At 47.8% G+C, this 13,440-nt stretch overlaps 1 protein-coding gene across 4 annotated transcripts in view; it reads left to right on the top strand.

The window, feature by feature from the left end:
- Nucleotides 1-13,440, top strand: part of MAPK4 (mitogen-activated protein kinase 4) — a 137,863-nt gene that overhangs the window by 86,618 nt on the left and 37,805 nt on the right. For 3 of the 4 annotated variants that reach the window (XR_012498749.1, XM_019721748.2, XM_019721742.2), the window contains exon 2: nucleotides 4,490-6,119. Coding sequence is in view for 3 of the 4 variants with exons in the window: in XM_019721748.2 (XP_019577307.1) it covers nucleotides 5,574-6,119 (546 nt within the window). In the remaining variant the exon portion in view is untranslated. The remainder of the gene's footprint in view (nucleotides 1-4,489; nucleotides 6,120-13,440) is intronic. The other variant, XM_074339972.1, reaches the window with a different exon arrangement.

Raw genomic sequence — 13,440 nt, 5'->3', positions numbered from 1 at the left:
CTTCACTAGGCTCAGGAAGTCACACTGAGCCGATGGTGAGAACCACCTATGTCTGCTCAGATCATGTGTTTCGGTGATGAGAAGTGTGGGCTTTGGAGTTAGACAGACCTGAGTTTACATCCCAGATTCATCACTAACTAGTGGTGTGACTTTTGGCAAGTCACTTCCTTCTAAAGGCTTCATGGGAGAACGCTGATGACCTCATAGGGTTCTTCTGAGACCCAACGGAAATAATTAGGCACAGCCCTTGGCCCACGGTAAACCTTCAGTTAGAATACTTACCCCATCTTCATCATGTCGTCTTTGCCACCTCTCCAGAAAGCTGTTAAAATGCAAGTGGGATTTAGGAGTGAGGGACGTCAACAGTGCCACAGAATCACAGAACCGAAAGGAGGTAGCTTGTGGAAATCATTGAGCTGAGCCCTGAGCCCAGGAAACCTACAGGTGAGCTTAACTAAGCCTGAGGTGGGGTTCCAAACTCAGGGTGCCTCCCTGGGTGTGTCAGGGGGCAGACCTGGGATAGTGCGACCGTGAGGGGCAACAGGAGGACTGAGTCTGGGAGGAAGGAGATGGGGACAAGAGCTGGCAACGGGCTTGGGTCACAACGCTCTTCAGTGCTTCCTCTGGAACGAGCTAGAGGATGTTCCTACACAACCTAGAGCAGGAATTGGCAAGCTACAGCCCCCTGGCCAAATCCAGCCCTCCGTCTATTTTTGTAAGGAAAGTTTGATTGAAATGCAGCCATGCCCTTTGTTTGGGTATTGTCTATGGCTGCTTTTGTGCTACAAAGGCAGGGTTGAGTAGTTGCCACAGAGACTGTCTGCCCTGCAAAGTCTAAGATATTTATTCTCTGTCCCTTTATAGAAAAAATGTGCCGATCTCTGGTCTACATAGCCTCTAGTGACTAGGATCCCGAGCCTTAGTGTCAGACGGACTGGACTGTGACGGGAATGTTGCCCCTGGAATCATGCACTGGACAGCCTGTTCCACTGGAAACACCAGCCCTGCCTGAGAAGGATTTCCTACAAGTTTTGGGGTACTCAGGAGAGGGAAGAAAGCAGCATCTGTGAAATGTCAGCACCTCACTGGGGGGTCCATAATTCCTGCTGAAAGTCAACAGCATGAGGTTTGGGAGGATCTGATCAGGGGAGGAGGTGGGTCTAAATTTAGACTTTCCAAAGCTGCTTTGTAAACCAGAGGCCCAGGAATCCGAGAAAGGGACCGTTGGCACACTCCATCTCGTCTCTGGTTTGCCTCCACATATTAAAAGGTTGGATGTGTGAGAGGATAATTGATTGGATTCAAATAAGATAATGCTGGCGAGTCAGTGAGAAATCAGTGGAGAGATGAAGCTCCACTGTTCGGAGCCCTGGGGTAGATATTTCTACTTCTGTGGTGTTTTTTACGATGTTTACTATGGAATTGTGGGAGCCTGAGCTTCCCTTGCAAGAGTGATGTGCGTTCTTCTTGCTGGGTGTTACTCAAGCACAGCTGAACTGATGACTTTTCCTTCTCAAGGCGAATGCCAATTCCCTGGTTTGAAATCCCACTTGTCATTCAGAGTAGCTCTGAGCCCCAGCTCCAAATGGAGAATGTTTGGGCTTCATGCCAAGAGCTGCTGTACTTACTTCTCTGCCCAGGTGCGTATACCCAGATGCCAAATCTGCCCGTCCCCGGGACCAAGGGGCCCATGCCTCTGGGTATATGACACAACAAGTGAACCACTAATCTGAAACTTCTTAGGTGCACAGAAGGCTTTTTAGGTGTTTCGTAATCAGTCCATCTGTGGAGAAAGACAAAGGGTTGACAGTAGAGATTATAGAGAAATTATGGAAAGAAACTTAGAAAATAAAGAGTTTTGAGAAGAAATTAAAACAGTAACATCAAATGGGAACAGAGAAATGGTCAGACGAGGGCTGCCTGGTTAGTGTTGAACTTCTAAGAGAGGCAGCATCTAAGCAGATGATACTAAGAGGGTTGAAGTTCAGAAATTTGGTTTGTCTGAGTGGTTGGGGCTTGTTGTGAGAAGAGTCCTGTTGAACAAGCAGCAAGCATAGGACGGGGGCGCTGAGTGTCTAGGAGATGTGGGCATCACAGTTATGGAGACGTCACTCGTGTTCCTCGGGTACTTCCAGTCTACAATTATTTTCTAAGTGCTCCTTTGTGCCCTGGACTTACGCTTAAAGTCTAGTTGGGAGATGCACATGCATAAAAAGATCAACAGCAGCCCAGATTGTTATATGGTAAGTGTCAAAATACGGTATACACACGAACGCTCCAGGAGTTTAGTAAAGGGGACATGTCACTAAGGACTGGAATGGATACATCAGAGAGGAAGTGAGACGTCATCTGGATTCTGAATGATGGGTAGGATTTCAACAAGTGGGGAGGAAAGAGGAGAACATTTCAGGAACTGGGAAAGTGCAAGCAAAGAGGCAAGGCAGGAGTTGAAAGAGCATATTTAGAGGTCCTTGAGGAAGGGGCAGTGGCTGGAATCGGGACTTCACAAGGTGCCGTGGTACCTGCCCACTGAACCTGACAGCGTGTTAAGGAAGATCCCTGAGACACACACACACACACACACACACACACACACGCAGGGGAGAGAGTCCCTCCCCTCTGTGAGAGGGAAAGGGAAGAGTTTTAAAAATAAATCAAGCACCTTTTAATTATTCACAGATTATCTGCATTGCAGCTGATGTCAAACAAATCCTGCTTTCGCCTTCGGGTGATATCATCTCCTCTCTGCTTAGGCGCTCATTCCCGGCTCTGTTTACAACCCTGTGAGAGCTGGAAAGGAAAGAAGGCTTAAGCCTCTCCTCATAAAGCAAAATATATAATTGCCTCTGTTTGCTGTGCCCTTGGGAACCAGAGCAGGCCTATGGTAGAAAGTGAAAGAAGTTCCAGTTTCTGTACCTGACCTGAGCAGGAGTCAGAGGAGGGATGGCATGGGGCATTGGGATGGCTCTTTTGTTCTCCTGAATTAGGGATCCAGGAGTGGGTGGTCCCAGCACTGTCTCTAACTGGCTAGGACTCCTCAAACAGAGGGAAAAGATATTCATTTATCATCTCATCAAATGTTTATTGACCTTGTCTATGCTAGAAGCACTGAGCTGGTGTTCTCTGAACCCTAGTACCCTCATGTGCAAAGTGAGAACTTGGACTAGAATCATTGTGTCTCAGTAGGGGTGCTGGCATTTGAGGGCGAGTGTCGGTTATTCACTGATGGGGATGGTTAGCAAATCTGACCCTGCCCATTAAAATCCAGTAGTGACACCTCCTCAAATGAGCCAGGGGAGCAGGACCGTCCCCATGAGGACCATTGGTCTTGTTTGTTGTGATTGCTTCCCAGTCTGAGATTCTGCAAGTTGATGATTATTTTGCTGCTGGGCCCAATAAAAACACACAGATTTTTGAAAACACACAGCTGAAGATTTGATGAAACACCAGAATAGTAGATGCATCTTATTCAAGTGTAAGGGAATTTTCAGCAACGGCAACGATAGGTAACATCTGTTAAGCCATTACTAAGTTCCGGACCCTTGGCAAATTTCTTGCATTAGAAGTTTTTAGAGAGGATCTGATTATTTACTATTTTGGATCATCTGTGTCCTCTAATTTGCCTTTCTAATTTCAGAGCATTAACTTTTGTTTTGTTTTATTTATCATTTGCTGAGTTGTAGCGTTCAGATATGAAAGTATCCCCACTGGGGACCCTACACAGTATGATGAGAATTAAGAAGCAGCCCTGGCTAGATTCACTCCTTTGTGTTGGATGTAGTGTTTGTTCTCTGTGTGTCCATGGACTTAATAAACTTATAAAACTTGCCACTTCCTTAGAAGCTATGATATTAGTGCATTTACTTCAGAGGTCTGAATTTACATTGTGAATTTTGCAGATTTTTCTTCCCATTTAGGTCCTATGCCTGTAATTTGCATCAGCAGCCACCAGGGGGCAGTCAGGATTGGCTTTGACCCATTGCTTTGAAGAGCTAGTTCCCATCATCAAAAAGAATACACTTCACCATGCCAGTCCTGGTGTTGCACTAAGAAGTCTGTGCCCTGTTTTGCTGGGCAGAGAGTCCCTTTATTAGGGTAGCAATATAATTTCCTTGTAATTTGGTATGTGTGTTTATGCCACCTCTGTGGAAAGCAAGAGATGCAATTGTAATTAAATCTCAGTGCATGTCAAATTCCCTATTAAAGTATTCAAAGACATTTGCAAAAGAAGGAAGAAAAGGGATCCAAGTGGAAAAACAAGATTGTTGATCCTTTATTTTCTGTGTGCAACTAGGTACATTTTACTTTCACCCTTCCCAGCTAGTGATGTGTGTATTTGGAGAGCATTAGGAATAAGTTTCACAAAGGTCAGAGCTGATCATTCCCACCCACAATTTGTGAATGTTAACCTTTCGGGGAACAGGCATTTACATAAAAGGCACACCATTTGATGATCTTATCAAATCAATCCATCTTCTCTGTCTTCCAGGGGAGCGCTGCACACAGCAGGAGGGGTGGCTGGGCCATGCGAGGCCTGGAATCCCCTGAGCAAGCAGTGTTTCAGCTGGCTGGACAGATCAAATAACACTTGGGCTGGTTAACAAAAGACACGCAAGTGGGAAGGTGTTGGAAGCCGGAGTGTGGAAATTTACCCAACGTTTTCTTTGACAGAGAAGGAGACTCGGTCTGCAAGATGCCACATTTCTGCAGCCTTTCTGAGTCTAGCAAAATACAGTCTCTTTCACGGTGGTGTGGATGAGAGGGTGACAGGATGTTGCCCCCATCTGAAGCCTCCAGAGGATCCCAGCCTGGCAGCTGAGCTCCCCTCGGACTTGGGACTTCAAGTGTTACTTTATGGAGAGCTCATGGAAGGTGCTTGGGTTGCTCCAGCTTTCTTCACCGATGCTCACCAGCCTGGTTTTGTGTTGCAGAATCTAAGGTGAGCTGATAAAAAGGGGGGTTAGCAGAGGTCGAAAGAAGCCCCTAGAAGCCTCCAGAATCCATTATTGGGATCCCTTCCTTCTGCTCAGGACACAGAGAGCAGCTACCAAGCTGTCAGAGGCTGTGATACAACTGAGCTTTGGAGCATCATCAGTAAGGGAACACAGCTCAGTAGCAGCTCCTCATTTCAGCCAGAAGGAACTTCTTTTAACAAAAGGATTTAAAGGGGAGCGTTTCTGCGCCTTTTCTTTGTAGTCCATTATGATGGAAAACTTCATGCTCACGTAGATAATGAGACTGGGTTTTTCTTTCCAAGATGCTATATTTGAAAGAAGCATGAGCTATTCTAAGTGTGGAGGAGGACTTGGGATATGCAAGAGTTGGTGGACAGCCCTCTCCATGCAGGTTAAGAAAACAGTGTGAGCTCCAACTTCTGCAGCTCAGCAAGCATGGACGTGTGCCACTCTTGTCTCCAGAGAGCTGGTGGCAGTGACATCACCACGAGAAAAAGCATCCCTCCACTTTGGGACTTGACAGAATGAGGTGTGCTGGGGAGACCACTCACCGGGACTTGGCCTTTCCTGACTGCCCCTCCGTCCCACGGGCAGCCCCTGAGCACCCCTGAGCCAACCATGGCCGAAAAGGGCGACTGCATCGCCAGTGTCTACGGGTATGACCTCGGTGGGCGCTTTGTTGACTTTCAACCCTTGGGCTTCGGTGTCAACGGGCTTGTGCTGTCAGCCGTGGACAGCAGAGCCTGCCGCAAGGTGGCTGTGAAGAAGGTCACCCTGAGTGACTCCCGCAGCATGAAGCATGCACTCCGGGAGGTCAAGATCATCCGGCGTCTGGACCATGACAACATCGTGAAGGTGTACGAGGTGTTGGGGCCCCAGGGTGCCGACCTGCAGGGCGAGCTGTTCAAGTTCAGCGTGGCCTACATCGTCCAGGAGTACATGGAGACCGACCTGGCCCGCCTGCTGGAGCAGGGCACGCTGACGGAGGAGCACGCCAAGCTGTTCATGTACCAGCTGCTCCGCGGCCTCAAGTACATCCACTCGGCCAATGTGCTACACAGAGACCTGAAGCCGGCCAACATCTTCATCAGCACGGAGGACCTTGTGCTCAAGATCGGGGACTTCGGGTTGGCGAGGATCGTGGACCAGCATTATTCGCACAAGGTATGTGTGGCCGGAATGGCTGACGGGGCGGTCCATGGAATCCTCAAGAATGCTCAGTGTACAAGAGGGAATTCCTAGCTCCTTGGGAATCAGGGGACTGGGGTCAGTCTCTTGGGGAGGCTGGAGGGTGCTGGAAAGGTCACGCTTCTGAAAAGTTGTTGTTGGCAGGAAGGAGGTATCTGGTTCTTAGTCTTGGCACTGGTTACACGTGGCCATGACCTGTAACCCTAGGCTAGATAAGAGAGAGTTGGCCTAGATGAGCTCTAAGATTTCTTCCAGCTCTAAACACTATGGCTTTCAAATTGTGTTCTTGGTGAATTTCCCTCTGGCATCCTCTCACCCCTGCTGTCCACCTAACTACCTCCTCTCCCTGCTTCCTGCTCAGGACTCCTGATGAAGCTTCCCACCATACTAGCCTTACCTGCCAGTCCCTCTTCCCCCTCCTCCCGTCAAAGCTGACCAACTCTGTCCCGTTCTCTCTGTCAGTGAGTGGACAAGGGGCACGATCAGCTATTCTGATCAACTCATCCTCCATGTCCATTATCCAGAGAAGGGCTCAGCTCTCCAGAGACCCGGTCCCCTGGCTCTTCAGTATGATACTAAAGCTATGGGTGTCTGGGTGGTGCTATTGGGACACCATGTGGTAGGTGGCTAAATGCTCCACCCTCTGCAGAGATCAGAGATGACCCGGCCACGCTGGTGGAGATACTCACACTCCTTCTCCAGGCCCTAGACCTCTTCTTACCTAATCCACTGTTCCCTTCCAGGGCTGGGAGGTTCTTAAATTCTATCCCTCGTCCCCCATCCCCCAATCCCTGCCACTTCAGCAGAGCCTGTAAGCACCTCAGCCTGAGCACATATCACCAGGCACCCCTCAGCAGAGCTGGGCTCGAGTGTCATTTCCAACCTCCTGCCAAACCCTTTATGCCATGAATTTTTATTAGACTAACAACATTCCCTAGGTGCACCATAAACTGTTGTCAGCCAAGGGGCTGGGGTGGTTAATGAAAGGGGAGGGTAGCTGACCTTGAACATGCTTCAGCGCCCTTTTTGCTGCAGTCAGAAGGTCACAGATGCACAGACAGTCACTGACCTGTCTGGTGCAGCGGCAGTGGGACGGTGTCTAGGGCAGGGAGAGGCAGGGCTCCCTGTCCCCCCATCACTGGCTGGAACTTGGACTCTGGCCCAGATTTCAGAGCCCAAATCAGCTCAGCTGGCTCTAGCTCCTTGGTGCCACCTTAACCATGAGTTTGCCCTCTGCCCACCTCCTGCAGCCAGGCCATCTGTCAAAACTGACAGCCAACTCTGTAGGCAGGAATGTCCATGTAAAACAAAACAAACAAAAACAAACAAACACAATGTCGTCCTGTCTTCCTATTGCCCTGTGCTTGTTTTTATGTTCTCTTCTAAGGAGCAATGACTCCAAACAATTGAACCAAAGGTTTTAACTCAGATCAGTTTTTATTTGGTAATAAGTGAATCCATGATACCCTTATTTCTGGGATGCATAAAACCACCTTCTGAATTGGAATAAACCAGTACATCGGGAGTAAAGGTAAGACCTTCTTTGCTGAAGGGTCTGATTAAGTGAAGTATTACAGGGAAAGTGCTCAGAACAGCACCTAGAAAGCCTCCAGGAAAGTCAGGGAAGGCGGTTTGTTGGGGAAAAGATTGGCTGTAGTTGTAATTCCTAGGAGGTGCGCGGTGTGAGGAAGTGACGTTATGTGAAGAAGCAGGGGTCTGGGCTCCCATCTGACGGGGCTAGCTTGGGACATGGACGCTCCCCCTCTGGGAGCCTCAGTCTCCCCATCTTTGACAAGGATGAAATACATGCCCTGTCTGCCCCACTGGTCTGAAGTGCAGCATGAATGTGAAGCCCCTTGGAAAGTAGTAAGGACCTCATCTTTTCATTTCACGAGTGTCTGCTGAGCACACGCCGGGTATAGGCCCAGTGCTGGGAGCCGGGGAGGGGACCCAGGTTCACCAGGCAGGAAGCCACTTCTCTGATTCTTGCTGTGGAGACATTTAGATGCTCTGACTTACTCTTCTTGGGCTCTCTTCAATAAAATCAGCTGTTGGAGGTTTTTAAAAAATCATCGGAGCCAGTTATGAACCCAGTAGGTGTTCACATCAGCTCTGTGTTTGGCAGGCACCCCCCGCCCCCACCTGCGTCCTCCCTCATACACCTTCTGCTTCTAGCTTCCTCCCTTCTCTTCCCTGAGTGATGATGAAGAGTTTTGTATTTGGTGCTTTTATTTATGCCATGTGCATTTAAATCAGTTCTCGTTTAATCCTCATAATGCTGGGAGGCATCTAGGGTAAGCGGTCCATTTTAAAACAGAGAGAACTGGTTTTCTCAAGATTGGCTGATGGTGGCAGAAAGGGTACTAGAACTTGGGCCGTCTTGCATCTTGATGTATGGTCGTTCCGTACGCCATCTCTTTCATGAAGGCCTTCTGGGTCCCCAGTAGGAAGTAATCTTTCCTTCCTCCGAATTTCCGTGTCGCTTTTCCCCCATCTCATAGCCCAGATCTTCTAGCACCAACCATTATGTCTTATGGGTGTTGGTGTCTGTGTCTTTTGTACTCTCCTAGGCTGGGAGCCCCTTCGTTCCTTGTGGGCCATCTTGCGTTCATCGTGGTTCCCCCAGGGCATCTAATCACTGTGCCTGAGACATGGCCCAGTTGATTTTGTTGGCTGTCTAGTGATTCGCCACTACATTAAAGGCAGGGAGCCAGTTGAGTTCTTGTGGTTAGAAGGTTTGCCTCTCAGAAAGAGAGCACACAATTCTTCCAGCCAATGGACTGGTTGGAGTAAGACATATACATGTACTCTCCCTGGTGTGCATGGAAAGACGATACCTACATGCAAACTGCTCTAAACTTGACCCCTCCTAAAATGGTATGGATCCTGCGTTCACCTTGAAAAGGTCATGCTCACCTGGACTGCAGCTCGCCCCCGTGTGTAAGTTACATAAAAGGTACCCCTTTCTTCAGGCTGATTCAGCTCAGTGCAGGAACAGATGTCGTGATCCATCTGAGGGCTGGACACGGCTCCTTGGCCTAGCACCATGCACCCACCAGTATGCAGCTAGGTTCACTCTCCTCATTGTGACTTCCTCATAGATGGACAGTAAGGCTCCTCCACTTTCACGTCCTGTCACCCAGCACACGGCCTGGCACGGGGTAGGCGCCCATTGTGTTTGTTTGGTGAAAAAGGTGCCAAAGTGAACAACCTTCTATAATGAGTAGCCGGTAGCATTGGGGCTCCAATCACAGTCAGGGAGCATTCTGGGTACAGGTCCCCCTGCCACACCACCCCGAGTGGTCTTGGTCTTTGTGAGATCCAGAGGACAACCAAAGGCCCCAGGAGCCCACACTGTCAGGGAGATGGCATTGGGTGGCAGTGGGGGTGCTCTGATGGCTCTCTCTCAATGGAGGCATGTGGGGAATACTTGTCTCTCTGTCATTATTACTCACCTCACTAATTGCATGCCCTCAGGCAAGCCCTGTTCCTCATGTAGCTTATTCCTAGAGGAAGAGACATGGAAGAAGACCTCACAACATCCTGTTCATTCCCTTCCCTTCACAGATGATAAGACTGAGGTCTAGAAAGGAAAAGAGACCCACTCAAGGTCACACGATGAGTGGCTGAGCCAAGAGTACAACACCCGTGTTTCAACTTCATGTCTACTGTTTTTTCTGAGCCTCTCTTTTCAACTGCCTTGTCTGCGAAATGGGATCATCATTCCTATTCTGGTTATTTCATAGGATTCTTGGTAGAGTCAAATCAAAGTGCGGATGTCAGAGTGTTGTCAGATGTGAGCTCAAATTACTAACAGAACAATATTCCCAATGAATGCCATGATAATACCAGACAGACACCCCGATGTCAGTTTCTCTTCCACTGAGATGGAACCAACTCCTGATGTGATGACCAAAGTCCTGAGGCCCTACCTAAAAGGTGCTTCCCAGCCTGTGGTCCTGTTAGGGACCCTTTTCTGCCTGCCTTCTTGGCAGGCCTGCTAATTAGTTCCTTATTGTTCGTGTTGAGAAGAGGCGGATGAAGGGTCAGAGCGTGTTTTCCTTTGAATTTATCCTATTAGGAAGTAGGTGATCTCAAAAGAGAAAAAAAGCATTGTTGAAGACTTCACAGAGTTCTGTGTAAATTCCAAGAAATGTCAGGGGCCCTCAGGAAACTGTGCAGAGGTCTGAGTAGCATGTTGACAGCCTGATTAGCTGTGTGAACACTCCCCTCCAGGAAGGGGCTGCCGGTGGCCAGGGAAAGGAACTGCCTTTCATCCTGGCTCGGGCTGCCACAAGACTGCCAGGAGACGTGCCTTTCCTGGGGGCAGTAGGCAGAAAATACCCAGGAATGAAAGCAAGGGTAAGGGACCCATCAGAATTTGGGCAACAAAGGCTCTTGTGTTTTGTTGGATCATTCGAAAAAGTCTAACTTTCCTGCTGAGCCGGCCGCCTTTGGGTCCTGATCCTCTCTACTTTACAGTCCTCTGTCTTCTTACATCCTTCAGTCTCAGAATGCTTTCACACGTGGCCTCCATATCTCATGAAATTCCCTTAGAAATCAATGAATACAGCGATTCTCAAAGTGGGTGCTGGACCAGCAGCTTCAGCGTCACCTGGAAACTTGTTGCAGATGTCAATTCTCAGGTCCCATCGCAGACCTACTGAGTCAGGAACTCAGGGTGGGGCCCAGCAAGCTGTGTCTTAAGAAGCTTCTGGGTGGTTGTGCTGCTTCACTTTTCAGAACTACTGGTCTGGATAGATGTGGGATGGCTTGTGTGTGGACAGACGGCCAATGCTCGTGATGTGTGTGCTGATGCTCCCAGCCGGGATTCTCACGCTTCAGCCCAGTGAAGAAGGCTCGGGACTCCTCCCAGATAACACAGGTGTATTTGAAGCAGGTGCCTGAACTAACAAGGGTGGTTAATGGGGAGGGTGTCGGGCACTGTGACGGGAAACTGTGAAGGTGGCTTTAGGCAGGATGACGTTTAGGGCCTCGGTCACACTGGAAACTGTCTGGTTGGTCAACCATCACTCAAGTTTGGCAGAAAGCTGCACACACCAGGGACCTAAACCAAAAGGACTATTGGTTCTGTTTAGGTTTGATTTTAACAATAGTTAGGTGATGTGAACAATGATTTTAGGAAACATATACTCGTGCTGGGGTAAACGACTTCACTAGGTGTTATTTAAAAATAGACATTGGTTTTCACAGTTCATGGAGACTGAGTGTTTTATGCAAGGCTCAGCAAATTACTGTAGTTTGTTAAAGCTAGCGGTTCAATTCAAGGTCCCAACACAGGCAAAGAGGTACATGACGTTGAACATTTGCAGCTGGCTACGAAATGCTTTGTGCAGGGTTTTGGTCGGCAGTGTTTATGCCGATTTTCATGTCGACCCACCTCACTTCCTTCCTCCCTCTCCTGACCACTCTGTCTTCCTTTGATGCCCTCTTGTCTGTCTAGGTCATGATAACCTCCACCTGTCTGCCTGGGAGGACACACAGAAAGCTTCCCTAAAGCACACATTCCCTTGAAACTGAAACTAGGAAGAGGAAAGCTCTTTTCAGTGGCAGAAATAGGGTCTTTGCTGGTAAACAAGAGAGTGTCCATTTGGTGTTTTATGTGCTTCTATTTTGGATGGTCTCCACACTGCAGATGGAAAACCTTTCCGGATCCCAGAATAAGACGGGCGTCCACAGTGCTGGCACTGGAAGAGGCCCAGCCATCCTCAGAGCCTGGGGTTTCATGAGAAAATGTGGAACGATAACTTGCTGAGGGCCCAGCCAGAAGTTCTTAAGCCACTAAGCATATTATTCCAAGTCGATGGAGCTGAAAAGATGTATTTAAAAGGCTATGAAATCTCCCTTTTTAAAAGGGAAAATATGACCTAGGGAATTAGAACAGGGGTTGTACTAGAGAGTCAAGTGTCCCTGAACACTCAGGCCGATGTGGCAGGCTAATTTTGCTGGTTCAGTGCTCCCCTTCTCCTTCTAACGATAGCCCTGCCCCTAGGAGCAAGGTCTTCATGCTGTCCCTGGGCCTCCTGGGGTCCTCTTCTACCCATTCCCAGAACACCACACCCAGGCCTCCCTTTCTTGGAAGCAACCTCACTTAGCTCCAGGGGCAATATTGTAATATTTAATAACTAGCATGGCCCAGGCACCAACCAATCAGAAAGGAATCCAGCCAGAGTCCTAAGGCAGGGTCCTAGAGGTGCCCTCCTTGCAAGGAGTTGATTCTTTATTGCCTGATCACAGGGAGGTCCAGGAGTATCTGGGAATGAGGCCAATGAGATGAGTGAGAAAATCAGGGGCCTGGAACAGTGGTTTTTTTCCAACCAGTTTATAGGTATTTCATTATTCTAACAACAAGCCTAGCTGTACCAGTGCATACCAGCCATGCTTTGCTGCCTTTCTCTTCATATCAAAATTCACTCTTTTGTATGTGCCTGTGGGTCTGGTTCTCTGCTGGGGGTGAGTGTTTGACTGGTTGATTAAATAGATCTTTAACTTTCGGAAGTTTGACTATGCTGTACCCAGGTATGGTTTTCTTTGTATTTATCCAACTTGGGATTCATTCAATTACTTGGATGTGGTGCAAACTACTTCACTAGATGGATCTGTAAGTTGATTCTTTTTTTCTTCACCAAATTGGATTGTAAACACAGGAATATCTGTCTATAGAATGAGATGGTGTCATGTTTCTGGGATATTTACAACTTGGGAGTACTGCTTCAGAGACTGGAGCAAGGACAATTATTTTTTTCTGCCCCATTTTCTCTTTTTTCTCTTCTAGGCTCCGATAACATGGATGCTTACTTAGCTTTGTATTGTCACAAAAGGTTGTCTAATTTTTTTTCACTCCTTTTTTCAGAATGAGTAATTTCTATGGCTCTGTCTTCAGTTTACTGACCCTTTCTTCAGCCACCTCCAATTTTCTGTCATTGGTTGAATTTTTTCATTTTGGATGAATATCCCTCCTGGAATTTCCATTTGGTTCTTTTTCAGTTTTCATTTATGTGATGAGATTCCCCATCTCTTCACTCATTGAGACTATATTTTCCTTTAAGTCCTTGAACATATTTAGAATAGCTGCTTTAAAATCTTTGATAATTCCAACACCTGAGGCATCTCAGGGTTTGTTTTTCTATTGAGTACACTTTTTTTCTTGAATTTAGGTTACATTTTCATGCTCCTCCACATTTCTAGTAAGGTTTGGTTGTTTACTGCAGTTCATACTCTAAAAGAAGCCTGAATTATATTGTCTTCCTTTAATGAGTGGTGAATTTTATTCCAA

Source organism: Rhinolophus sinicus, linkage group LG09, assembly GCF_036562045.2.
Source record: "Rhinolophus sinicus isolate RSC01 linkage group LG09, ASM3656204v1, whole genome shotgun sequence".
Classification (NCBI taxonomy): domain Eukaryota; kingdom Metazoa; phylum Chordata; class Mammalia; order Chiroptera; family Rhinolophidae; genus Rhinolophus; species Rhinolophus sinicus.
This window is presented reverse-complemented; position numbering and strand designations above follow the sequence as displayed.